General features: G+C 44.7%; 3 protein-coding genes and 1 long non-coding RNA gene across 4 annotated transcripts; all 4 read left to right on the top strand.

The window, feature by feature from the left end:
• The first annotated feature begins 3,331 nt into the window (after positions 1-3,331).
• LOC146752378 (obscurin-like) lies at positions 3,332-5,396 on the top strand. Its single transcript, XM_085531986.1, has 3 exons — positions 3,332-3,586; positions 4,231-4,399; positions 5,136-5,396. Coding segments are annotated over exons 1-3 (420 nt in total). The 5' UTR covers positions 3,332-3,336; the 3' UTR covers positions 5,137-5,396.
• Positions 5,397-9,741: 4,345 nt separating this feature from the next.
• On the top strand, positions 9,742-11,621 carry LOC146752377 (rho GTPase-activating protein 32-like). Its single transcript, XM_085531992.1, has 4 exons — positions 9,742-10,058; positions 10,329-10,455; positions 10,653-10,798; positions 11,118-11,621. Exons 2-4 carry the CDS (start codon positions 10,430-10,432, stop codon positions 11,546-11,548), a joined length of 603 nt encoding a protein of 200 aa, XP_085388118.1. The 5' UTR covers positions 9,742-10,058; positions 10,329-10,429; the 3' UTR covers positions 11,549-11,621.
• A 1,292-nt stretch (positions 11,622-12,913) lies between these two features.
• LOC146752376 (uncharacterized) lies at positions 12,914-14,631 on the top strand. Its single transcript, XR_014940662.1, has 2 exons — positions 12,914-13,000; positions 14,336-14,631. It is a non-coding gene; the product is annotated as an uncharacterized LOC146752376 (long non-coding RNA).
• A 5,556-nt stretch (positions 14,632-20,187) lies between these two features.
• Positions 20,188-24,367, top strand: LOC146752375 (obscurin-like protein 1). Its single transcript, XM_085531951.1, has 3 exons — positions 20,188-20,463; positions 21,741-21,933; positions 23,985-24,367. Exons 2-3 carry the CDS (start codon positions 21,795-21,797, stop codon positions 24,365-24,367), a joined length of 522 nt encoding a protein of 173 aa, XP_085388077.1. The 5' UTR covers positions 20,188-20,463; positions 21,741-21,794.
• The last annotated feature ends 2,500 nt before the right edge of the window (positions 24,368-26,867 follow it).

The following is a 26,867-nucleotide window of genomic DNA, read 5'->3' as shown; positions in this document are numbered from 1 at the left end:
AAGTTAAACACCACCAGGACCTTTCACAGAAATAAATACTCCTACCTACCTACCTTTCTGCCCTCAAAATATCCAGCTTGTCTTTTGGGATTTACTTTTGCTAAGTAAAACAGATTATTTTCTTAGGAGGTTGATTTTCTACCGCTAGACTTCAGATTTATGTTTGAACGTTGAGGGATAAAAAACATAGCTTGTCTTTTTCTTCACTTTCTCATGCTGTTTGAAAAGAGCACAGAGTTTGTTTGTTTTTTTTACTATATACAATGTTAGGGTATATATATGATGTTAAGTGTGATAAAGAAAAGGGAGACATTTGAGTTAGCACACTACTCAAGAGTTCAGTCCCCAGCTTCGTAATGCGAGGAGTTTGATATCGGGGTGGGAAGGTCATGTTTTGATTTGGATGTTGGACTGGGAATCAGAAGATCTGGGCTCTCTTCAGGTTGTCAGTCATATTGTCTGACTTCTTAACAACATTCCTTTCTTTCTAGTATTTTTTAATGATGTTTTAAGGCATTTTGAGGTGATAGGTGTAGTGTTCATGTGCAGTAATGCTGACGTGAGTAAGTAGGGTGATAATGTAAGGGTTTTTTACATTCCTTCTAAATCTCTGCTTTCTCTCCTTCCATCCTTCTTAAAGAGCAATCCATTAATCTAGTAAAGGAGCTGTGTGATGAGGATGTGACTGAGCCTGAAGAAGCCAAATTTGAATGCGAGATATCCATTCCTTCTGTGAAACCTCCCAAGTGGGGGAAGTCTTACAGGCTGGCGGAAACTTGATTATGCAGCAAGAAGGCACCATCCACCGGCTGACCATACTGAAAACCACCACTGATATGACAGGCACCATTCAGTTCTCAATTGGCAAATCAAAATCCACAGCCAATCTGCTCGTCAGAGGTAACATATCCTGGCTTGGTTTACATCATGAAGATGAAGAATTAATTAACGTACAGCCTTCCTTCACTGGGGTCTTTGAAATATTGTGTGTGTGTCTGGAGGTTCTGCTCCATTTCCAGTTCAAAGTCATTGGACACTAAATGAGACAGCTGCCTCTCAGTAAAAGATCTGTATGAATAGTTGTGATGTGCTTACTATTCAGATCTACAGAGCTGAGGTTTTGTCCTTGGCTATACCAAAGAAGTCAAATCAGGTGAAATTAATTGTATTTCTGAAGTAGACAAGTTTAAGTTTGGTAGCACCTAAATTTGATGCAGTTTGTCATTGATTTTATCTGAAAGAAATTTGCAGGCTTTTTATCTCCTGTTGTCCCCAGTGTAAGAGTCTCCATTCACATCCTAAAGTACTTATTATATTTTCAAGTCACTCTTATTTGAATAAAAGCCTCAACTGGGAGCAATTTAATAAGCACAGAGCAAGAGCTGGAGCTTGCATTTGGTAGATACTATACAGTATTACTTTATAGAAATGTAATCAATGGCCTTCCCTATAGACAATCATTTGTTTTATCTTTAGAGTTGTTCAAAGAACCATTGTGAACATGAAATTAATTGGAATGGAATAGATGCAAGAGACTTTCCTCTTCTTCCAATTGTCCTCGACCTTTCTTCTCTTCCACCCCTGCTTTTCAGATTACCATATACAAATCACCAGGAAGTTGGAGGACAAGACAGCTTTGGAATGTCATTCTGTCATCCTGTCCTGTGACTTCAGGCCTTCTCCAAAGGTTGTGAAATGGTTCAAGGGCCACACACCCATCGAGCCCTCTGAGAAGTACAAGATCAAGAGGGATAAGCATTCAGCAGAGCTCCAGATTCTGAAGCTGAAGCCCAATGATGCTGGTGTGTACAAGTGCAAGGCAGGAATTGCAGAGACTGAGGCCACGCTGACAGCTGAAGGTATGAGCAGGGAGGGTGGCCTCTTCCATGTCCTATTTCACCTCAGATTTCTCTTCTTGAGGTTGATTTCTGCCGTTCTCTCCTGCTAACTTTGCAAATGTATAAACTTCACTGAGAAGATTACACAAAGATTATCTAGTCCAGCCATTCTACCACATCCCAGTATGCTTTATAGTAACAGTGGTAACAGTTCACCTTGTTTCCCTACAGCCCACGATGTAGAAGTAAGGAAGCACCTGCAGGATGTGGAAATTGAAGAAGAGAGCTCTGCTGTCTTCTCCTGCGAGCTGTCCCATGATGACGAGGACGTGGAATGGTTTCTGAATGGCAACCTCCTTTACACCAACAATTACAATGACATCAAGAACGTTGGCAACTGCTGCACACTGACAGTGAAGCAGGTTAAGCCTGAGGATGCTGGCCCAGTGACAGTGAAGTCAGACAAGGTGTCAGAAAGCGCGCGCCGGAAGGTGAGAGGTGGGTCTGATCACAGCCCTCCTGGATGTAAGAGATGCTAAGGAGCGACAGTTCATTCCATTGTGCAGCAATCCTGCTTCTAAAGCTCACCTCTCTGGGGTGGCAAGTCATCAGGGGCTTTCTTCCAGTGGAAGGTTCCATTGCAGCAGATATCAACGAAGGAGGATGGTTTTGGTGTCCTGCCAAAGCATTCAATTGCTTTTTATCATCATTTTACTTAACAAAAGGAGAGTTACAGGAGCAAATTTTTTTACTGCTTCAGTGCCATGCAGTGTCAATGCTGTTGTCTCCAAGGATTTATGACTGCAGGGAGAGATCATTCAGTGTGTGTTTTGCCTCTGGAATGACTAATGACCAGGCTGTGAGCAACCCGATCTAGCTGTGAATGTCCCTGTTTATTGCAGGGGAGCTGGGCTAGATGGCCTTTAAGGGTCTCTTCCAATTCTAAGGATACTGTGATTCTAATCTGCTCTCCCCAGTAATTAAGCTCTTTTACTCTACGCGCTCAGAGTTTGAAGGATTTCCTCTTTCTCCTTTCTTTTGCATTTGGTGGATCTTTTTTCCCCAGTGTAAACCTCTGATGTGTGAAATAGAAGATAGATAAAAGGAGTCAATAAAGAGGAAAATCAAAAGTGTTCAGCAGCTTGTCCTCTTAATACTGTGGCCTGCTGTATGAGCTGTGCTCCACGTGAGGGCAATGCCAGCTCTCCAGATTTAGAAGAGCTACATCCCAATTTTTTCATATGATATCAGTCCCACCCACGGCAATGCAGGCTGTCCCTCCTGTTCCCTGTATTCTCCTACTGAATACTTGAGAATTCCATAAAGCGTATTCAGTCAACAGACATGAAACCACTTTAGGTTCTATATTGGTGTCGTCAGTAATGGTAAAGATTTATTGATACCTCTTTAAAAATCTGAACACAACTGGAAATGTCTCAACTTCTGTATCACGTTGTTCTGTTTTGGCTGTTTAATTGCAGAGAAGCCTGCTGTCTTCATGAAGTGTTTGAATGATGCTTTTGTTGAAGAGTGGGGTGTGATTAAATTGGAATGCGAAGTCTCTAAAGAGAAGGTCAAACCAGTGTGGAAAAAGGACGGTGTTGTGCTCACTTCTGGCAACAAGTTTGAGCTGCTACAGTCTGGGAAGACCCTATGTCTCCTTCTCCATGACCTCGAGAAGTCAGATGCCGGTTTATATACCTGTGATATTGGCACTGATGTTGCCAAGTCAAATGTCGGCGTTCAGGGTAAGTACTGTGGAAAGTGAAGGAGTGCTAAAAGCACATTCAGTGTGGTCACTATGTCTTACACCTATTCCCCCATGAGCCTTAATAGTTTCTACAATAGAACTGTATTTCTGCAATTTAGCGCAGTGATGTCTGGAAAATTCCCATTGCTTTTGAAGTAAATGTATCTCCTTTTGCCATGAAAATCACAAAACACGTCAAGAATGTCCTGGAAATGTTTCCTTTCTAAACATCCCTAAAATGGAGAAATGGTTTGAACACCAGTAGGGGTAGGATGGTAACAAATTAGCTAATAGAAACATTTAATGTCTTGTCGTAGGCAAAACCCTTTTTCTCACGCAGCATCCTAGAGTTGTCCTCTCTGTTAGGTTTTTCCCTCTGTAGCTCATTGAATCTTCATTGTGCTCCATGGACTGAGCTGCTCTCCTTGTAGTTCTTCCAGAGCAAAGCCAAGAGATTCACGTCTCTTTTTTTTTATAGCTTTCTGGTAATTCTGAGAGGAGAATGTCTTAGAGAATACATCAGTGAGGAACGCAGCCATGATCTGCAGATCCTGAGTTCAAACACAAGTACTGCTACTCACATTGGTCACGAATGCCTTTTCTCCATCTAAACCTCATACTAACCTATCTCTTATCTTCCAGAGCTGAATATTGGCATTAGCAAACGGCTGAAAAACACTGAAATCCAGGAGGTAGAAGATTGCACTTTTGAATGCATTCTGTCCCATGAAAGCATTGATGAGTTCAAGTGGACACTGAATGGAAGCAGAGTGGAAAGTGGTGGGCGATTTAAAGCTTCTAACGTGGGTTGGTAAGAGACTCTCCTTATCAAAAGTGTGACTCCTACTGACTCTGGGGAAGTCGTTTTTATTGCCCGTGGTCTAACCTCCAAAGCCTCTCTGTCTGTGAAAGGTAATGAGATGGGAGAGATTCTGGGGTCTGATTCCTTCAACTGTCTTCTGATAAGATTGTCATGAGAGCTAACTCATAATATGGTTAAAGTGAATAGCAACCTTCTACTTGAACCTTGAAGCACTGAGAATTTCTCTTAAAAATAAGTAAAAGGAGGAACCATTTGACACAAATGTGAGAACTACCCAAAGCACTGGGGTAGTGTTGGAAATGGGCATCTCACTACAGCTTGTTCCATTAACAGTAAATCAGGAATGATCTGTTGAGGGAACTGTGGGAGCAATATCCTCTAAGTATAAGCTGAAGGGATGGCCTTCACATCATCTAGCTGTACAACAAATTCCTATCTAGAACATGTGCATCTGAGAGCATCATCCGAGGCTCCCAGTGTGATCAGTGGAGAGAAGGAAGAGGCAGTTTTCAGACATGGTTCATCATCCTCAATGGGGTAGATTTAAGAGAGAATTAATGGTGCCTGGAATTCTATTGTCTGTACTTTACAGATTACTGCTGGCTGTAGGATGGCCTCTGTTGCAAGTGCCTCTCTAACTTATCTCCAGCATGTAGATGCGTGTATTTTGAGAGAGGCATCCTACCCTAAGCGTATGCTACTCAAAAAGCATGTTTTCTTTCAGAAAAACCTACTGAGGTAACAAAACAGCTTGAGGATAAGACAGCAGCAGCAGGGCAGGACATCAGCCTGAGCCGTGAGCTGTCGAAACCAGATGTGAACATCAGGTGGTACAAGGATGGCAAAGCAATCAGAAAAAGCCAGAAGTACGACTTGCAGCAGGAGGGAAGGAACTGGGGCCATTCTGATCATCCATGACTCTACCGCCAAGGACAGCGGGGAGTACACCTGTGAGACAGAGGACTCTGAAACAAAAGCCAGGTTCACTGTGCAAGGTGAGTTGAAAAGCACACTGGGGAAGGCATGTAGAGAAGTCGAGGTAAATATCTGCAGCCTGTGGGTGATGTTTTTCTCTTCTGTTTCCTTGAGCGGGATCAATTCTTAGTTTTCAGAAAATATGGTGGATTAAAATATTTTAGTTAAAATAATCTCTAAACTGAATGATAAATGGCATGAGAAAGCAAAGCTGAGAACTAAGCTCCAGAAGAGAAAACAAAGTCAAGTATGGCATATTTAGAGACAGGTGAAGAACCCTTGAGCGCACTGAGGAGTACTAGCATACTCTGGAATGTCTCTTGGGCTCCCTACAGCACACATACTTGCTCTGGGGCATGTCTGGATGTCTGTAGAGCTAATTGCAGGGCCCTGAGAAACCTCTGGGGCACATTAGGGGGCACTGGCTTCCATGTGAGTGTTCCCAGGTTCCCAGAAGTCAACAGGGAAGCCTTTGGAGACCCCTTGGGAAGACTCAGTGGGGCCCTAGAGTGATGTAGCAGCTTGTGTTGGTTACATCTGCTTGGCAGGGAAGCGATTTCCCTGGTGAGAGCTCAGGGACTGGAAGGTGATTTCCTTGGTTTAATTAATTTAATTACCTGGATTATAATTAAATAACACTGTTCAGCGTTCAATCAAGATTATATTTTTCCAAAGTACTGCAGTCGTGCATCTGTAGCAGCTTTCCTAAAATATATCAAGTTTATTCAAAATTCCAGTGATGCTCCTAAAGCACTTGAAGTGCATTTGAGGTGGCGAGTGACAAAACAGCTCTGAGAGAATCATCATCAAATCAGAACATTGGAACGGTAACTAATAGCAGAGATTCTGATAAGAATATTTAAATTTTCAAATTACCTTTTTCTAAAGTTGTATTTCACCAAGTTTCATCAATATGCACACTGAAGAGCTGACTTGCTATGTTTCTTTTTATAAAAAATCATGTGTTACAATTGAGAAAAGAAGGTATAGCATGTAACATCCTCCAAGTAAAGTGCAAAAAACATTTCTTCACAGTTCCGATTAATGTCTTATGTTTTGTTCAGACTCACTAAATGATGTATTTCAGGGTACATCACATGGGAATATAAGAAGACTATTCAGAACAGGAGCTGCAGAGCAAGATGAACAGCATGTGAAGGTAAGGCCGGGAACCAAGGACACAGCTTTTGTGTCACTCAGCCACCTGTGGCAGAGGTCAGGATTTCAGCAGGGATTTCTGCAGACGTTCCTTGAACACCCCCAGGGTGGGTGACTCCACCACCTCCCTGGGCAGTCCATTCCAGTGCCTGGCCACCCTTTCTGAGAAGTAATATTTCCTAATGTCCAGCCTGAACCTCTCCTGCCGCAGCTTGAAACCATTCCCTCTAGTTCTATCAGTAATGACACGAGAGAAGAGGCCGACCCCCAGCTCACTGCAACCTCCCTTCAGGAAGTTATAGAGAGCAATGAGGTTTCCCCTGAGCCACCTCTTCTCCAGGCTGGACATTCCCATCTCCTGCAGCCTCTCCTCATATGGCCCCATTGTGCTCCAGACCCCTCACCAGCTTTGTTGCCCTTCTTTGAACACGTTCCAATGCCTCAGTGTCTTTTTTGCAGTGAGGGGCCACAAACTGGACACAGAATTCGAGTTGTGGCCTCACCAGTGCTGAGTACAGGGGGACAGTCACCTCTCTGCTCCTGCTGGCGTCACTGTTTCTGATGCAAAATGTATGTAAGTGTCACATGTGTGACATCCTTCTTGATGGAGTTCTGTGACTGGAGTTCAATGGATTTGAGAGCTGACTTGAAGCCTGTGGGCATCACCCAGGAGTTGGGGTGAGAGGATGAGGCGTAGGAACAGGAACCTCTTTGGTCGTTATTAACTCCCAACTTTTTGGTCAGGAATCTCTGTGTGTTTCTTTATCATGTAAAGAACAGAGTCATTGTGCAGCTTGTGAATGAATTGATTCATGCCTGCTGATTGGTGCTGTTCTCTACAGGGAGCTGCAATGGAAATGGACACTTGTGGTCCACTGTCCAGCCCCCTCCCGTGTTGGATTTTCTGGGCTTTGAGACACGTCTTCCAGATGCACTTTGTGTTATTTCTGATGTGTTGACCTGTTGAGCTCCAGCCCCAAAGGAGGATTCAAGTACTACCATTGGGAATGTAGTATTTCTTGCTAAACAGAATTCATGTGCACCCTTGTCTTTCGTCTGCACAAAGGATCTTGTAATCATCTCTGTCTGTGTTTCTTTTAGACCCAGAGATGGAGCAGAGAGGAACACAGACTTGGGTGAATCTTCATTCAGGAGCAGGGACACGTCATGCTCATCTGAGGTGTCTGGCTGACAGCAAGAGCAGAGAGGTAAGTTTCATAGGGTCGCGTGCCCATTTTATTTTATTTTTCATTCATGATGCATAGAGGCGTTCCCCAGACAAAGTGAGCATTTCTCAACTGGACTTTCTAGAAATGAGCTGGGCAGTGAAAATGGGTTTGAAGCATTCCTAAGAGCCCCGCAAGAGAATGCTGAGAGTTAATCTGGCACCCTCCTTTGGAAACGTCCGTTGTCTGTCAGCTCTTCAGCTGTGCCCTAACACCTCCCATTGCGCTGCCACACCAGGATAGAATTCCAAGCCCACACTGAGTCCTGGAATGTTGTGGTGCCGTGTTGGAATCAGACGTGACCACGTGGTCTTGGCTCCCCGCCTTGTGGGGGGTCATGGTGGACCAGGCTGTTGGCCGTTGGTGATGTCATAAGCGGCTGGAATGAGGGGAGGAGCGGTGCGTTCTGTGTTCCTTTGTGGGTGAGCTAGTGGTCGGAGTGGTTGGTTGTCTTGTTGTTCTTGTGCCTTTTGTGCCGTTAGTTTTGTTAGTTAGTTTTGTTAGTTAGTTAGTGTTGTTAGTTAGCGTTGTTAGTTAGTTACTGTTGTTAGTTAGTGCCGTTAGTTAGTTAGTTCTGTTAGTTAGTTAGTGCCTTTAGTTAGTTAGTGCCGTTAGTTAGTTAGTGGCTTTAGTTAGTATCTTTAGTGCTTTTTCTTCTCACCGTCGTGTGCAGCAGCTTGTAGGTAAGCTGAGCTGACGTGGGATGGATGGGTGGGCAGTGAGGTGTTGAGAACTGCTGGCTGTTTGAGCTCACAGCACCGTATTGCTTACCCTTTGACCATCAGACGTAATTTTCCCCGGTACACACGTTCCAAAGGGGGTATCAGTAAAGTTGGCACCTGTCCCGTGCTTCTTCCATTGTCTTTGCTCAGTAGTGGAAGCATTGTAAAGTTGCTGGGCGGACAGGCATCACGTAGCCTGAGACTCAGCATGTCTTGCAGCAAGTGGGTGGGACAGTTGTGCTGTGTGTGTTATTCCATGACTGTCTTAGCCCTGCTCACTGACCTGCTCTTTCTCTCTCCTCTCCTCACCCTCCGCCCACTGCCTCGGTGCAGCTTTTGCTCTCATTTCATCCGAGCAAAGCGACAAGGAACTGCTGCAGATAGCTTGAGGTGATCTCACTGCCAGGTACGTGCCATGTTTTGTCCCCCCGCATGGTTTTGCCGCAGGGTATGCGCGGGTAGCTCTGAAGAAGTCTGTCCATACTGTGCTGTGTGAATAGAGAAAACAGAAGTGTGTTTCTGCTCTGTTCCAGCTGTTCACACTTGCTGTGATGGGTGCTGCGTGCAGTGGGATCAGCCGTGAGCCTGAGTTGGCGGCGACGGAGGTACAGTATGAAGCTCTGGCCGGTCTTTTTTCCCTGTGTTGAGCCATTAGAAGGAGCTGCAGGTGTACTCTCCTGCAGGAAAGAATGGGCCAAAAAGGGCCTGGCCACCTGTCTGTGCCAGTGCCATTGCTGATTAGTCTGGGTAGAGAGAGATGCATCTTTGCATGGCCTGGCAATGCACGCCAGAAAGGGAAATAACTGTGATGAGACGTGCAGCTCCTTCTGAAGTGCTCCTGATAAGGACGAAGCGCATTTGCTGCAGCTTTCTTTGCAGATGTGCTCCTCACCTTGAAATCCTCCTGGTTTGTCCTCATCTCCTGACAACGGCCTGTGCTCTGTTTTGCAGGCTGATAACATGCGGGAGCCGCAGCTGGTGCGTGCTATGTCATCTTTAAACGTACCAGCAATTGCGGCAGCCCATGTTATTAGGAGCCACGTCGCCCAGGGGCCGGATGAGCTCTCTCTGGACGTAAGCAGTTCCAGGCGTTCCTTGTTGTTGTGCACAGAATTAGTATAGAGTGGGAACGCCTCGGGAATACTCTCATATTTTGTGTCGTAGAAGAAGGCTTTTGTTTTAGCTGTGCTGAAGCTGGGATTGATGTTTCAATCTTTTGCAGGTTGGAGACATCGTGTGCATTGTTGATATGCCACCAAAGGAGATGAGCCCCTGGTGGAGAGGCAAGCGTGGCTTTGAGGTAGGCACACATTTTTGACTAGAGAGCACAGCTTCAGTAGTGTCTAGAATCTCCGGTTGGAGCTGCTCTGCCTGCACAGGATGGCTTCTGGATGCAAACAGTTGCCCTGTGTCGGTGTCAGAGGACCTTCCCTTTGGCTCTGGGCTTGGGCTAATGCCCACCTGTCTTTTTGTTCTTATTACAGGTTGGTTTTTTCCCTGGTGAGTGCGTGGAACTCATCAGGGGAAAACTGCCCGAGTCCATCCTACATTCGTTGCCAAAGCCAGGTGCGTATTTTACATTTGACAATGCGGGTTAGTAAAATGGGGTCTGAACGTGGCTTTCAGGGGGTTCATTAATGCCCGAGTTGAGCAAGCTTAGAAAGAGAACTGCATTAAGCTCCTTGGGCACCTCCAGGGATGGGGAAAATCCGTTCTTGCGTGTCTTTGTTGGGAACATGCTTTCTGTTGTTACGTGTTCTGTTGAATGTGTTGCACTCGGCCTCGTCCAACCGAGCCAGGGCTGAAATGAACTTGTTTTTTTGTTTTGTTGCGCAGAGCCAAAGAAACGGGGCAAGTTCATCTCCTGCCTTCGTTCCCTGTTGAAGGCCTGCCCCAGGAGAGCGAAGCAGCCGGAGCCTCCAACATTCTCGGGATCCATGTCCCTGCTTGACATCGTTGAGAGGTATTTAGCCAACAGGACTTGAGGGCTGAGCTGTAGGAATGGAAGCATCCTCTGCTGTTTGAAACAGAGCGCTTTTCTAAGCTGTGTTTCAGCAGAAACCAGGCATTGCCAGGAACAGGCAACTATTGGCAAGGGTTCGGTGCAGCTCTTCCCTCACCCTGCACCACGACTGACAGCATGCTCTGTTTTCTCTGCAGAATGAGTTCTCCCAGTAAGAGGGCAGAGTCAGCAGCTTGCAGTTGGCGTTCCTGCTTCTGCCTGGGCAAACCATCCCCTGTGGCCAAACGCCAACTGCAGAGCAGTGCCAGGGAGCCCTCTGAAGCTGAAGTCTTGGTCCTGGCAGGTAAGCATGCAAATCCAGCTTTCAAATCACTGCTTGTCAGCAACACAGGTAGAATTCATGCTTTCAGTGGGCTTGTACATCCTTCTGGCATTCAAGCCTGTGCCTGACATCTTCAGTTGACCCCTGTCTTTCCCAAATGAGTCTCTTGTCAACACAAGAGCTGGACCTGCACGAGGATCACTTTCAAGACAGTGACACTGTTGCTAGAAGCCTATTTGCTTCTGCACACCATCACTGCATAGCCAAATGTCAAGAACCTGTTTCATGATTCATCTTGTGAAACTTTGACACTAACTGCTGTGCGTCTACTCCTTCCCAGGTGACCCGAGCCCTTGTATATCTCCAAGACGCCAGGCATGTTACGATGCAGCATCCTGTGATTCCATCAATGAAGAACTGTTACTAAGCACAGGATGCTGCAGTTCAGATGAAAGCCTTCCGTATAACATCAGTTATAAAGAGAAGAATGCCATCATCGTTGAAGCTCTCGTTCATCCCATACCTGCTGAAGCTGCTGACCTGAGCCTGCCAGACTCCTCAGGCACCAGCCTGAACCGAGTGCCTTTCGAGGACAGCCCAGCCCAAGCACAGCACGAGTGCCCCGACAGCAGCACAACCATGCAGGCTCAGGTCAGCATTACAGAGGAGAAGCCAAACATCTTGGAGGGGGAGGTAGAATCAGGCCAAGAGTCCCAGGCTCCGGGCAACAGCACGACTTCTGAGACACTCTCGTCAGACAACAGAGAATGAGTCCCATCTTTCCTGCAGACCTCACACCCCCTCCTTTTTCCTATTGAATAAAGGCACGCTCGTGCTCAATCAACGCCTTGACTGAATTCTGAGTTTTCATTCGCAGAGATTGGGATGAGTACAAGAAACAGCAAGACAGCTCAGCTTGCAACGCTCTGGCTGTGGGGTGCGTGCAGGGACACTGTAACCATACAGGGAAAGGCTTCCACTGCTTCCTCAAGCTGTAGTCCAGCCCTGCTACTGCTCTGTGGCACAAAGCCCTGAGGGATGTTCCATATTGTTAACCTAAGTGAAGCCAGCTTCATGCACTGTGTTTTGTTCTTGCTGGGTGAGAGGGGGATGCACGTTGGTGAGAAGATGAGCATTGCTGGATCTGCCACGAGTGTCCCTTCTGCCTCTTAGAATATGTCCTAAGTAGGATGTGAACACTGCTGGCACTTCCTCATTGCACGTGCTTGGAGGATCTTCAGTTCTTGCACATTCAGGATGTCTGTCAGTGACTACGAGGAAATTCTCAAGTACTAGGAATTCCATGAAACAGTTGGAACGGGTAAGTGTCATCTTTGTACAGAAACAGCACGCCTAACAGTCTGTCTCACCACTCTAGAATTAATCTGAGAATAGATTAACAGCTCTTGTCAGTTCTCTAAGTCAGGTTTCGTTTGTATAAATTTGAAATTCGTTTTTTAAACCAGTTGGAAATTGTAATATTATATTAGAGAAGAATTCACACTCAACTTTAAGCATCTGTGTTTTGATTTGTAGGTGGTTTTGCCAAGGTAAAACTCGGGCAGCATCTTCTTACTGGTGAAAAAGTTGCACTAAAAATCATGGAGAAAGTTACTTTATGGGTAAGCCAAAAGGCATTTAAATATGAGAATATCTTCTGTTGGAGTTGTGGAGTTCTCAAGAACACGGGGGCAGGTGGGATGGTACATACGAATGCAGCCTACTGGTCCCATTGCCTTTTGAAAGATGCTGTAGAGCTGGAAAAAGTTTAACAGAGCACCACAAATCTTCTTCCTCGTTGTTCAGAGGGCAGAATTCTCTGGCTTTAAAATGGAGGAAGTTATTACATCATTACATTACATTACATTATTGTTACATTATTACAGCAACTTTACCAAAATGCCAATGAAAATGCTGAATGTTTTGTTTTTCAGTTTTCACAGCTCTGTTTCAGAATTTCTATGGGAGTGATGTCAGTCATTGCTGAGTTGATGTTGAATTGTGTACTGTCCCATATGTGCTTGTTCTGTTCCACAGCAGTCAGATGTGGTACCTGGTATGTCACAGTAGTTAGCGATTTCATCGCTTGCTTTTATGGTCTCTTAAGGATGACTTGCCTCATGCTAAAACAGAAATTGATGCCATGAAGAACTGAAGTCATCAACATGTTTGCCCATTGGATCACGTAAGAGAGACATCAAAGAAATATTTATAGTCATAGAGGTAAGAAATAGTTTCTGCTTTCTGTGCTGTCTTTCTTACTTATCTTTCTCTGATACTCTCTAAATGCATTTTCAGATAACCTTATCTTACAGGGAAGCTGTTTGATTGCATTGTTTCTAAGGACCGCCTTTTGGAAGAGGAAGCTCCAGTCTTTTTTTGACAGACTGTTTCAGCAATTGCTTCTGTTCACAGTCAGGGTTATGCCCAGAGACCTCAAACCAGTGAGCCTGAACTGCAGTCAGTCTTCCATAAATAATAATGAATGTGTTTTTATTTTTCTGTTGGCAGAGAGAGTTACAGTACTCCACTCCATTCCAGTGGATTGCAGGAGAGAACTGAAGGGGGGAGAAGTAACACAAAGTAGAACTCATGGGTTGAGATAGAATTATGTACTGAGATAGAGAAAAGGATAATAGTTATGATGAATGCAAAAGCAATTGCTCACCACCTACCAATCAGTGTCCAGTTAGCCTCCTAGTAGTGGAAGAGATTGACATGAAGTTCTACCCCCTTCAAAACTCCTTCCACAATATGTCATATAGTATGGAATATCCTTTGGCCAGTTTAAGTCAGCTGTCCTAGTTCTGTTCCTTCTCACTTCCTTGGGCTCTCAGCTGAGATTGACTGTGGCTCTGTACAACGCTGCCTGGCAGCAACTGTAAGCATCACTGCGCTATCTCCATTGTTTCTCTAGAATGAAAACGTAGTATTATATCAGACACTGAAGAAGATAATTCAGTCCCAGCTGAAACTCAGACAATAACTTGTGCTTAGGATTCTTTCCCTACAGGAAATGTTAGATATTGATTGCTATGTGGTACTGTGTTCTGTAGCTGAGCTGGATTTTGTTATCCTTGAAGAAGTATCTTCCTCTGAAAGGGGAGTAAAACATGATGCTCCTAATGAGCGGAGCAGAGACACAGATCTGATCTGAGTGTTGGTTTCCCATTTTTGTGATGCTCTTTGCTGCAGTTTGTATCTCGAGAGAAGCCCTTGTGGTGTCAGTCTGTTGTGTAACCTGCTCTAGTTTTGTGCCTCAAGGAAGAGTGATCCTTTAAACAAATGGTGGCTGTACAGAGGGTATGGGGTGAGATGCATTCCTCTGGCCCCATCCAATGGATTTTCTGTCACTGAAGTCTTGAAGCACAGGTTAGGTACTGGAAGGCTTGAATATTTCCTCACCAATAGGTTAGAGCTTGGCATTTTGTAAGCTGCTGGTATCACTCAGTAAAGCAAATCATTACAGCGCGAGCATTTTCCTAGGCATCTTATGAAATCCCTCTATCTAAGGAACCTTTCCCCTCTGAAAAATGAATCATTGTCTGTATGTTTTAGAAGCAACTGGCTTCCAGCTGAGAAGCTGATGGATTTATGGGCTTGGACAGGAACTGGGTGTGGAGGTGACTTGTAGAGATTTGTGCCTGAACCTGCTGCTCTGGGAATCGTGAGACCAAGTTTCTCAAGAGCTTTTCCCACTCTCATCATCACTTTCTGCGAGGGATGAGGCTGCGTGTTCTCTCTGGGTAATATGTTCAGTGCTTGGAAAGCTATTTCCTTCTATCTAGTCTGCTGTTTAGGTGTATGACTGTTTCCTGTCACAATCCCATCGTGACCTGCTGGCCAGAGCCTCAGTCAATCTTCATACGCACCCCCTCTCCCCACCCCGTAGGCATTGAGAAGCTGCCATGAGGTTCCTCTGCACCCTGAACAAACATCTTTCTCCCCAGCTTCTCTTCTCTGAGTGGGAGCTTCAGCCCCCTGCACAGGCTGGATGTCATCCACAGAGTTTGTTTCAGGTTGTTATCCTTCCTGGCCAAAAACCAGATACAGTATTGTAGATGTGGTCCAGTGAGTGTTGAAGCAGGAATGACTTGTCCTGGTCTGGTTGTGCTGCTTTTTAATGCAGCTGATGATCTTGTTGTACTTCTTTTCTGTCAGAGCACACTGCTGGCTTGCATTCAGCCTGTGGTCTCTCACCACTTGTCCTCCTAGTCCCCAGGTCCTTTCCAACAGATACAAGCTAGTATTTCCCACCTGGGATATTGGAAGATGGGAACTTGCCAGCAGTCAGTGAAGATCTCTGAGACAGCGAGAGCGAGCGAGCTTTGAGTAGACTGGGAACCACTGTCCACAGCAGGATGTGTTAAATCAAATACAATGTGCCCCCAAGTAATGCATGTTTGACCACCGTATGCAACAGGGGCTTGTCCAAACAAACACCCTAAAATCAAGCTGTTTCTGTGGCTGACATGTCATTGCATCTTGTTTGGATTGGCCTGAACTGTATGAGAGTGGTTAACAGATTGCTCAGAAGCACAGGTAGATAATTTTCTCTAGCTAGACTCCCTGTTTTCATAGTCTAAGCTGTAGATAATCTTGTAGGTATATCACCTGTCTTATGCAAGGGTCTGTAATAGGAGCATGGGGTTGGTGTGCCTAAGGAACCCTCTAAGGAACTGCATGTAGGATGAGATTGTGGATAGAATAAAATGACTTTTGCAGGTGACGTACAAATCCTGTGATTGCATATGCTTGAACTGAATTGTTTCTTGATCTTCAAACTGATTTCCAGAATCCTTTATTAACATGTAAGATGGGTGCTGGTAAGAAAGAATGGGAAGACTGCCTTACTGATTCCAAGAGAATTACTTGTCCTCAAATGATTTTTCCTGGCCAAAGTTAGAGCCTCTCACAGGTAATCGAGACCAACAGGCTGTTGTTGCACAATCAACAGGCACAATCTAGATGATCAGCTGAGGAAAATAAAGCATCATGCCAAGGGTACTAGATAAGTGAGCAGCTTGAGATCTGCACATTTATGTGATACTCATGGTCTTAGACAATATTTGTTTAGTGAGGTCACATTGAATGAAAACAAAATCTAAGATTAATGAAAATATACAAAGGAGAAGAAGCCTCTGAGGCTTCTGAAGTGTTATGACCAGAAGACATAAACTCTGTTTTTGAAAGAGCAATTTGCTCTGTTAATTATCCATCATTTTTGTGCAGTCTGTTTTGTCAGACTTGTCTTTAGCTTCCAAGTTGTATGTGAAGACTTGTTTGCACTGTAATGCACAATGTACGAAAAATTGAGAGATGAAAATGTGAAGAGTTTTTCTATCTTTGATTTCATGTCTGGAATTTTGGAACCCACTACTTGCAGTTGTTAATCTGTCCAAACTGGTCTGGTTTGGGATGCCCTCATACTTCTTGAAAAGCTCTGCTGTTAAAGGCAGAACAATTCCTACAAGTGCCATGGCCCCACTGTTGTTCTAATTCTTGTTTCTTTGTTTTCCACACGCTGCTTTTCAAGCCTCCTTTTTCTTTACAGTCCAAGTGAGAATTGCACTGTGAGGTGTCTGAACCTTGTTGTGCCTCTACATAAAGAGAACAGCAGCAAAGCCTGACAGGTGACTATGCTGACAGCTCTCGTAGCCAGTAACACGTAACTGTGCTAAATCCCTTGTGATGGCTTTGATTTAATTTTTGCCAGTGAAATCCTTGTAAAAGGAACTGCAGCAGTGTGATGAGCTAAGGTGAAGATGCTGGTTTTAGTAGTGCTCTAAGCTGAGTGGAAGGGCAATTGAATGAGGGTTATATGCTTTCTGTGGACAATAAGGTTGTGGTGCTGTTGGGGTGGGTCCAGAGGAGGGGCCACTGTGATGATCAGAGGGTTGGAGCAGCTCTCCTATGAGGAAAGGCTGGATTGTGGCTCTGGGCAGCCTGGTCTGGTGGTTGGCGACCCTGCACATAGCAGGGGGTTGGAACTGGATGATCTTTGAGATCCTTTTCAACCCAGGCCATTCTATGGCTGTACAGTTCCATACTGGAACAAATATAAAATGCTAACTATGTAAAACATGGAGTCAAACCTGTGTGATTTGTCCACACCAGGAGGTGATTAGAAAACAATTTTTTAAGCTACAAAGCTGCTTGCATGAAAGGAAAAGAAAATAAAACTACAAGAAAAAGGGAAAACCTTTCTTCCTGAAAATAGGAAGAATAATGGACCTGACATGAAATTTGGGTGAAGCTGCCTGATTTTATGAAGCTATTCCCATTATTTTCTTGGTGCTGTGTTTCCCAAATGAGTGGTTTCTGGCTGTGCTGCAGCACCAGTCTGCATGTGAACATCAGCTCTATTCACCATCTGGGAAGATTAGGACTTCCCTTCTCCCACCAGCACCACTGAATTACAGTTACTCAGTGGTTAAACAAAGGAATCCTGAAAGAAGGGTTTACAGCTGTCGTGTTATCTGAAGTGCTTGGGGCATTCTGATGCTATTAAGCTCTATGTATTAACAAGTTCAAAAAGAAAAGGTAGGCATCTGATTGTTGTGACAGTTTCTAAGTGATTTGGAAAGCTGTACCACCCAACCACTCCTTCTGTTTGATGGAGGTGACAAAGCTCAGTTTAATTTCTGACTGCTGTTTACATCCTGAAGCTGGAGCTGGTTCCTGGAGCAGAAAAAGCTCGGAAGCTGTCCCTCCTACAAGCAGGCACCTCTGAGCAAAATATGACATCTCGATTTCTGATGGTAAGGTCAGGAGATCTGATTCCAGCGTCTAGCTTTCGGCTTCATGCTATGTTAGTGGGACCTTTGGCATCTAGCACTGACCAACAGCAACTGACAGGCTGGTAACAGTGCACCCCAAAACAGTTATGTGTCTGTTTATGTTATGAGGGAAAATTGCATTGCATTGAGATTTCCTATTTTTACACTTTGCAGATCTAACTCGCTGCTGGAAGAATCCTGTACGCCTTGTTCACACCATTTTCAATGAGCTGGATGAGTCTGTTGTTGGCATTTTAATACCATTGACCAGGCAGGCAATATGTATGGAGTATTTGGCTCTCTCTACAGTCATGAATGTTTGAGTATCTTCAACATGTGGCTCATTGCTTCCATTTCAGGCTGCCCAGAGAAGCTGTGGGTGCCTGTCCTTGGTGTTGAAGGCGAGGTTGGATGGGTGATGGGCAGCCTGAGCTGGTTAGTGGGCAGCCAGCCCATGGCAGGGTGTTTAGAACTGGATGATCTTGAAGGTTTCTTCCAACCCAAGCCCTCCCGTGATCCTATGATTCTGTGATTTCATTCAGGTTTATTGAGATGAGATGAGTTCTCCTAAATGCGCTGTTCTCCATATGATTATAATTGGAGTCTAGATGGATGACTTAAACCAGACTCCAAACTTTTTGATGGCCAAAATGAAATGAAATCAATCCTTTACTGTGTCAGTAGTCTGTAACTAGAGCCCATCAGGTAACTCCCAGCCTCCTGCCTGTATCAGTGGCTGCACACAGTGAAAAAGTCTGATGGGATTTTAACCTCTAAAATGTTCCAAAGCAACCAGAGGGTGAATATATTCACTATGCAAATACCTGCAGGAATAAGCTTGTCATGTATGTCCTCAGGTAGCACAGTAGTTAATGGTGGGACTCAGTAGGTCATGCTGAAAGTTGAGTCTGCTGATCTTGAAGGTCTTTTCCAGCCTACATGACCTTATGCTAATATTTCTGTATTTATTTCTGTTCAGCTCCCAGAAAACCTCCCACCCAGCCCCCAACTGACCCCGTGGTGAAAAATAAAACAGAAACCTCAGTGACGCTGGCATGGTCCCCTCCGAAGATGCACCGCCCCATTCCAATCGATGGCTACATTGTGGAACGCAAGAAACTAATTGGCTTCACGTGGGTGAGGTGCCACGAGTCTCATGTCCCCGTCCCAGAGTTCACGGTGAGCAATCTGTCTGAAGAGGCTGATGATCAGTTCCGAGTGTCTGCAGTCAATGCACATGGATAGAGCCTGTATCTGGAATTCCCAGGGAGCGTGCACCTTGGTAAGCACAAAAACCCCAATGGAAATGGGTCAGTGTGTGCTGAGCAGCTGTGTTGGTTCCCTAAAGATGTTTCCTTTGACTTTAAGGATAGCAGTGCATTAACACACCAAAGGCTTTCCTTTATTCCTAGTTCTCCTATCTCCTATCAACCTCCAGCTACCACTAAAGTGATACAAGTTCTGTTTCTGTGACAGAGACGTGAATATCCTTATCCTTTGATATCTCACATGTGCAAGAGGCAGAACTTTCTGTAACAGATCTTAAGCATAGAAGTGCTTCTTCCAGCACTCATGCAAAGGGAGAAGTAGAAATGTACCCATGATTTAATCTTCCATCTCTAAATGAGATACCAGACTTGCATCTAAAGAGCATTCCATGTTCTTCCTCAGGACCAGTCCTGGTTGTGAAATCCCCCCTAACAACTGGTGAAGCTGTACCTGGAGGGGATGCCATGTTTACTACTGATCTTACAACAATGTGTTGCAGCACTTGGTACCTCAGTGGTAAAGTCTTACAGGAAAGCGAGACCTGCATCATCAAGAGAACCCAAACTACTCACAGCCTAATCATAAAGAACATCACCAAGAATGATGGTGGAGCAGAAGTGAAATTTGTTGCCGAAAATGTTTATGTCAGCAGCAAGATGAGAGTGAGAGGTGTTTGCTTTGATCCTTCTCCTTTCCTCTTACAGTCAAGGCATAGTTGCTGTGATCTGATGATTAGAACTGGGGCTGCAGGCATTCACTGCCTGTACCAAATACCTGAAATTGCATCCCATGGACTGATGTGAGTCCTGGTAATGACCTAAACATGATAGCACTGAGTGTAGGGTAAGCCAGTCTACCCAGCTGCTTGGTATCTGAACCAGATTGCTTCATGCCAGCTGATGAATGTCTGCAGTTCACAGCTACTGGCCAGTGCATTCAGTCACCAGGTTTACCACTGCATCACCATAGAGCAGTACTTTCAGCTCCAGGTTCAGACAGCCTTTCTGATTGCACTGGAATAGTTTAGAAGTAGGGGAGCAATCATTCCAATAATATCTCTGTCAATCAGCTTTGCATGACAAAATAGAACAAAGATTCATGATGGGAGGACCTGTTTGTCATTGGGTGGAAACCTCTGCAGAAGCATGTTTAGAGCATTCTTAATCAGTAGAAGGAGATGTTTGGTTGATTTTTACTTAGTAAATCCGGCAAGAAGACCAAATGAAATATCTTGAATTGCTCAGCAGTGACACAATGATGAGTGCAGGAACAGAAGGTGATACTTTTTTAGGGATCTTACAGCAAACATTGACCACGTTAGCCTGATCTAAATTGAAATAATGAGGCCTTTGCTCCTGACAGGTGCTGCAGTGAGATTTACCAATAAGAGCAAAGATGTAGAAAAGATCTCCGCTCGGCTGCGTGAGGAAGCCAAACTGCAGGCTGAGCTTTCAGACACAGGCGCTACTGTGGAGTGGATGAAGGATGGGAAGGAGCTCAAGGCCAGTGAAAAATAGGAACTGCACATTGTGGGGAAGAAACACACCCTGAAAATTCACAGCGTCTCAATGGATGATGCTGGAAGTTGTCAGTGCATGTGTGAGGGGGATAAAATGCTCTATCAGCTTTCAGTGAAAGGTATGTGACAGTCTGGGCTGTCCTCTTCCTGCCCAGGGCCAGCAGACTGCATTCACCTGACTCCCCGACAGTCCAGCTGTTGTCAGACAGCATCTGGGGTGTTTTCAGTGGCTGTTTTGACTTGAACTGGCCAATCTGCTTTGTAGAGCCATTTGATTTCTGTGTTCTGTCCTGTGATTCGTCCCTAAGATATAGAGGAAGTCAAGGGAAAGATAGGAAAAAGAGCGTCCCAGCCTTCCTGCTCTTCTCTCAGGGTGGCCATGAGAGATGATGTCAACAGCTCTTTTTGTTGCAGTGATCCAAAATGTAGAAGAGACCTGTGAAGAGTCACAGGGACTAAATTGATGGAGAGCAGAACTTCCTGCCAAGGCTTGTCAGCTAGTCTTAATTTTGCTTTTCTTCTCTCTCTTTGTCATGTTAGCATAATATTTCATACTGGCAAGTCTGCCCCCAGAATTAACTGGCACAGGCTGCCCAGGGAGGTGGTGGGATCCCTGGAGGTGTTCAGGAACTGTGGAGATGTGGCCCTGATGGATGTTATCAGGGGGCATGGTGGGGTGGGTTGGGGTTGGAATCAAAGGAGGACCCCCATGTATTTCATCAGGAAGCACTACTGGTAATAAGACCTTTGGAGCAAATCCTGGTAGGGCCACGCTCAGCTGGTCCAGTCTGGAGGCTGTTTCTCCTTCCTGCAGTATCTGCAGTGAAAACCAGCAGCTGCTTTTGTGTGGCTGGGCTCACATCCAGCAGTGGTGAGGGGACTACAATGATAAGAGACAGTTCCTGAAAAAATGAATGAAATTTGACTGTATGATAGGATGGAGTTAAATGTATTGACAGGATCTCAGTGATCCCAGTGTCCATCAGCTGGCTCTCGAGCTCCTAAAAGACAGGCGTTCTGTAGAATGTTGTTGAATTTGTATTATCCATCTGTGTTCTTGGAACTGCAGAACAAATGCATGCAAAATCCGGACTTGATTTTAGCAGCTCTGACTGCGCTGTCTCAACAGACCCAACTCAGCTGTGTGCGCTGTTTTGAAATGATATGTTAACAAGAAGTTGGAAAACAAACTCCATTACCCGCAGTAAAATAGGACCGTGGCCTTAGGCTTAAACTTTTGGCTAAGACAGTGGTGAGATTTTGAATCTTTGAAGTCAGTTATTCCAGTGTGTGTTAATAGGGGCCAGTTTCATCATCTAACTTTTGAGCTCCAATTAATTTCCATAAAGGAATTCTTTTTTTCTTTTCGGTCCTGAATGATATCTCCATCTATTAGGCTCAATTTGTTTGCAATGTCCTGGTGAAGTGGTACAAAAATGGCAAAGAAATCATGACTAGTAACAAGTTCACAATGGAAGATAAAGGGAAACTGCATAATCTTCTGGCTTCACCTGTAACGAAAGAAGATGAGGAAACATACATCTGCAAAACTGGAGATGACACTCTGATTTTTGATTGGAAAGTCTCAGGTAAGTTTGTGAGGCAAACATGGGATCACAATCCATGTAAAGCACTTCAGACTTAATTCATTTGATTTGTCCAACCCTGTGGGTTTCCAGTATTTAGGACAAAGATTGCATAGCTCTATTGAAGCAATTCTGACCTTCCTGTTGTTCCTATGCAAATCCACAGTATGAGCAAGTAATGTAACTGTGTTGTGATGAATTCAAGACAGCCTTAGCTGCAGCTGGGGCTGGAGTCACGACTTGAGCCCTGACATCTGGGCTTCATTCTTCTAGTTCATGAATTGCCTCAGCACTTACATCATCTTTAAACCTATGACTGAAATGGTCCTAAGTTCTTAGCATGGGAATCCTGTCTCCTCTTTTGACAAATTAAACTCCACATTTGGAGAGTTGAGTGTCTCCTGCTGTACCCGAAGGATATTGTGATCTCTGAGGTGTCTCCCTGAGGTGCTGTAAGCACAGCCATTAGCTCATAGTGCAAGTAAAGCACTGTCAGGTCAAGCCTGGAGGAGTAATGCTTGTCACTGACATGTTCCTGTTCAGGGTGGAGCTGGAGGATAAAATAACACAAGAAATTGTCATTGAAAGTCAATATCTGTGAAATTCAACTGGCTGCATTCACAGAACCTGGCGTTAAGATCTGGTTTCTGGTTTCTATCTTGAACCTCTTTTCCATAACCCAGTCCTCATTTATGAACTGAAGCTCTACTGAAAGCCTTTTGCTGTGTATGCTCATGCTGCAGTGCAGCGCTTGTGACCTTTAACAGCACATTCACATTCCTCTGATCACAGGCTCCTTAAGGTTGATTAATACCCTCTAGTCCAACTGCTCACCCATCACCACCATTATGCTCACAATCAGCAGGCTAAAAACTCAGCAGAGATGATAGATCAAGCACAACACTGGATTTGGGATGGCTAGAGATTCCTAAGATATCGAAGGGTTGCTTGCAGGTGGTGTTGGCTCAGGTATTCACCCTGCATCCCACCTCCCGTTCTGTTTGGTTGAGAATCATGCATTCTGCAATTTCACTTTGTAATTCAAAGCCCCTTTCTTTATCTGTTGAAAAACTGATCTAAAGCAAGCCAAGAAGACTCCGTTGGAACTGGTGGATGCAGAACAAAGGCATCCCCAAAGGACAAGTTGCACTGTTTGATGAACATTATTGGATGAGAGCTAAGCTAAGATTTAAAAAGTTCTGGGGCTGTCTCTGAGCATCAAATCCAGAGGAAGCCTGCATGATTCCCTGAGAATGGATACCTCCTACTTTGGTGTAGGGTTAAGGGAACACTAGCAGTAACTCCTATCACAAAATGTCACATGGCTCAGACAAAAATGCCATCAAGAGGGCTTAATTAGGAGCACCAAATGGTCACAAGATGGTCTTAGGGCAGGGAAGTAATCTATCTATGTGATACTGATTGATGCTATTAGTTCTTAACAGCTTGACTCTAGAGGGACTGTTCTTCTTTGGTCACCTAGTTTTAAAAGAATAGATGACTCCTGTCTATTACAATTTTTAATGCATTACTTGTTCACTGATGCCATAAATGTGCCTGGCATAGCAATTGGCCTTGGTATATCGAGTGACTGAAAGCAACAGTTGTTGCTGTAAGAAATGCAATACTAAGCTTGGTCTGCCTGTAGCTGACAGCCATCAGCTTGCTCCTCAGGCAGGTTCTGTCTGGATGGAATGAAGGGCATGAAATACTGATGTGCTCATCAAACGCTGCTTGTTAGCTTAGAGACAAGGTGTTGAATAGGTTTGTTCATGCATTGAAAACACGTTACTTAGCTGCCTTCATTTTAGCTACAGAAGAACACGTGCAGAATACAGAATTGATTAAAAGAAATAAGAACTGTCTGCATAGAACTTACTCTTTCCTTACACAGGAGAATCAAGCACACGTTTGTATGTGAGTATCTCCAGAGGTGAAACTCGATCAGCCAAATGTAATGAGCAGAGACATTACAATCAGTTCTAACTGTATCTTCATGCTGTGCTGAATAAGCCTGAGTCAGGATGTAAACCACTTTCTCTTTTTTTCTTCAGATGAAGCCATTAATGTTGTCAACAAGCCCAAAATGACTCCAGAAATATCAGTCAGTCCTTCTGAAGACCTGGAGCTGGTGTGTGAGGTGTCAGCTGCAAGCGGAGCTGTTGTATGGAAGAAAGATCAAATAGAGGTGAAGCAGGACCAGAAGACAACCATCATCTCCCAGGGGACGCACCGCAAGCTCATGGTCAAAAATGTGACCCTGAAAGACCAAGGGAGCTACAGCTGTGAAACAAAAGATGACAAAGCAACATTCCAAGTGAAAGTCAGAGGTGAGAAAATGCTTGGAATTCCAGAGATAAAGGAACGCTTCATTTGGTGTGTCTTGCATTTGGAGGATCAACGACAGCCTCTCTGGTGCAAAACACTTTGGCTATAGGACTTTCTCTGTCATCTAGTCTCATAGCAACACTTTTCTACATGTGCTTTTCCATCCAGGAATGAATTACTGCAACAAACCATAGGCAAGGAGGGTAACTTGTGCAGCTCTTGTAGTCAGCTGGTGTCTGCAGGGTTACAGTGCAAGAGCACACCAGGCATGCAAGGAGTGAGAAAAGGGGAGGTGTTTGAAGAGATCTGGTTACAAAATTTGAGTGACACAATTAGGTGGAAAATGCCACTAATCAGACTCATAAATGGCCTGGGTTGCAAAGGCCCACAGTGCTCATCCAGTTCCAACCCCCTTCTTCCTATGTGCAGGGTTGCCAAGCAGCAGCCCAGGCTGCCCAGAACCACATCCAGCCTGGCCTTGAATGCCTGCAGGGATGGAGCATCCACAGTCTCCTTGGGCAACCTGTTCTAGAGGGCCGTTCCCTTCTGATTTACTGGAAATGTAGAGAGACATGAGAAGAAAAAAAGATAAGATAGGAGGTTCAGCAGTGCATGCAGGTGTTCTAAATCTCATGTCCAAATCTGCTATCAGACTGCGAAATGTTTAGCTTTGTGATATGATGTGATATGATATGATATGATATGATATGATATGATATGATATGATATGATATGATATGATGTGATATGATGTGATATGACATGAAATGATATGTCTATCATTTCCCAAGGCAAAATAGAGGGGAAAGTATTTTCCTGTCTTAGTGAGGCATCACGATGCTCCCTGTGAAGTGCAAGTATAATGAAAACGGGCAACTGGAGTAAGCTCTGCAGCAGACTACAGCAAAACTGTGTGACTCTTGTGATGTCCCTGCAGAGAAAGAAGACGTGTTTACAGAGAAGGACAAGATACAAAAGGAGATGAAGGCTGCACCAACAGAAAATGCCACGCTGAGCTGCGAGGTGGCCCAGGAGAAGATGGAGGTGAAGTGGTACAAGGAGGGGAAACTGATCACCTGGTGCAAGAAGTTCAAGGTGGAGTCAGAGGGCAAACAGCGTCGGCTGGTGCTGAGCCTGGTGGAGAAGAAAGATGCAGGGGAGTACAGCTGCGAGGCTGCTGGCCAGAAACTCACCTTCAAGATTCATGTCACAGGTGAGACAGGTGTTGTCTGAAATACAGCAGAGAACAGTAAAGTAAAATCTAGTTTCTATTATACAGTGATCCAGTTGCAGTAGTCTGTGCTGAGGTTTTTTCCCTAGACTTGATTGCCTGGGTTTGTAGAAAGTATTTGGTTTTAGTATGGCACAAAGACCTGTTTCAGTCTGTCTGTAGAATAATAATTACTGATATATGTACAGTGGAAGCAATATTCAAGATATTATTCAAATCTCTCCTGTGCCTGAGATCCCAAACTGTAATTCTTGTTCACCGAAACATTTGACTAAGATAAGTATGTGCAGTGAGGCTGGAGTGCATGTTGTACGTGCAGCCTTTCATGGCAGGAGAAGCAGGAACTTCTCCTAGTAGTACACTGCCTTTTTCCTATGCCTTTATGTTGGAGGCTGCATCTGGATAGGTGAGTCTGCTACTCACAGTAAGAGACCTGGTAGAGCTGACTATTCCCAGAGCTCAAAGTAAGATAGATAGCTGCAAATCACACACAAAGAACAAAGGACTGCGTTGGTGAGCATATTTCCTTTGTGCCTTTGACAGTCACAGTTGTGGCAATGGTAGAGGCCATGAGGAGTCTGTTCAGGAAGCCAGGAGTACTGTTCTGGGTCATGAAAAGGCAGCCAGTGATTTGACTATCACATGTTTATGTGTTTTGATGTTTCACAGTGGGTCTGAAGTAAAAGGAACTCAGGTTTTGGTTGCCTGCAGGTCAGATGTTCTTTTGGGTTCAATATGTTTGCATAGTGACTTGCAACCATGGGACTGGTGTTCAAGGACCCTCTTGGTTCCTTCAGTTCCTGGGTTCTTTCTTGCCTAGATTTGACACTTTGTTTCAACAGAAGAGCTGATATTCTCTAGTGAAGGCTATTAGTTTGGGCACAAGTGGTAACCTAAACCTGTTCCAACCTGCACATACAAACCTGCAAGATGGTCTCATTTCAGTCCCTCAGTCAATACTTTTTCTTTTCTTCCCTCAGAGCCAAAACCTGTGTTTATAAACCAGGAGAAGGTGCAGAAAGAGCTGAGTGCTGCCCTGGCAGCAAGTGCCTCCCTCAGCTGTGAAGTAGCACAGGATCCAAGCGAAGTAAAATGGTACAAGGATGGAAGACTGCTTGCCTCCTCCAGAAAGTTCAGAATGGAATCTGTGGGCAAAACACGGCGTCTGGTTGTGGAGCAGCTGGAGAAGAAAGATGCTGGAGAATACATCTGCGAGGCTGCTGGCCAGAAGATGACCTTCAAGTTGGAAACAACTGGTGAGCATTTGCTTTGGGAACACTAAGCAGCTTTGGTGGGATGTGGATGTGGGGGAATGGCTGGTTTCATTGACATGAGAGAACAGGCAGTGATGCTGTGAAACCAGATGGATGATGCTGAG

Source organism: Coturnix japonica, unplaced genomic scaffold (genome assembly GCF_054131305.1).
Source record: "Coturnix japonica strain WE unplaced genomic scaffold, WE-NBRP24 Scf046, whole genome shotgun sequence".
In the NCBI taxonomy this organism is placed as follows: Eukaryota; Metazoa; Chordata; class Aves; order Galliformes; family Phasianidae; genus Coturnix; species Coturnix japonica.
Note: the sequence above shows the minus strand (reverse complement) of the source record. Positions and strands in the feature narration are given on the sequence as shown.

Excerpts from the sequence above, each read along its gene's own strand:
- LOC146752378 (XM_085531986.1), top strand. The coding sequence starts at position 3,337 with ATGAAGTGTTTGAATGATGCTTTTGTTGAAGAGTGGGGTGTGATTAAA. Across the intron at positions 3,587-4,230 it reads GTCAAATGTCGGCGTTCAGG|AGCTGAATATTGGCATTAGC; the intron begins GTAAGTACTGTG and ends CTTATCTTCCAG.
- LOC146752375 (XM_085531951.1), top strand. The coding sequence starts at position 21,795 with ATGACTAGTAACAAGTTCACAATGGAAGATAAAGGGAAACTGCATAAT. Across the intron at positions 21,934-23,984 it reads TTTTGATTGGAAAGTCTCAG|ATGAAGCCATTAATGTTGTC; the intron begins GTAAGTTTGTGA and ends TTTTTTCTTCAG.
- LOC146752377 (XM_085531992.1), top strand. The coding sequence starts at position 10,430 with ATGTCCCTGCTTGACATCGTTGAGAG. Across the intron at positions 10,456-10,652 it reads CTGCTTGACATCGTTGAGAG|AATGAGTTCTCCCAGTAAGA; the intron begins GTATTTAGCCAA and ends TTTTCTCTGCAG. Across the intron at positions 10,799-11,117 it reads TGAAGTCTTGGTCCTGGCAG|GTGACCCGAGCCCTTGTATA; the intron begins GTAAGCATGCAA and ends ACTCCTTCCCAG.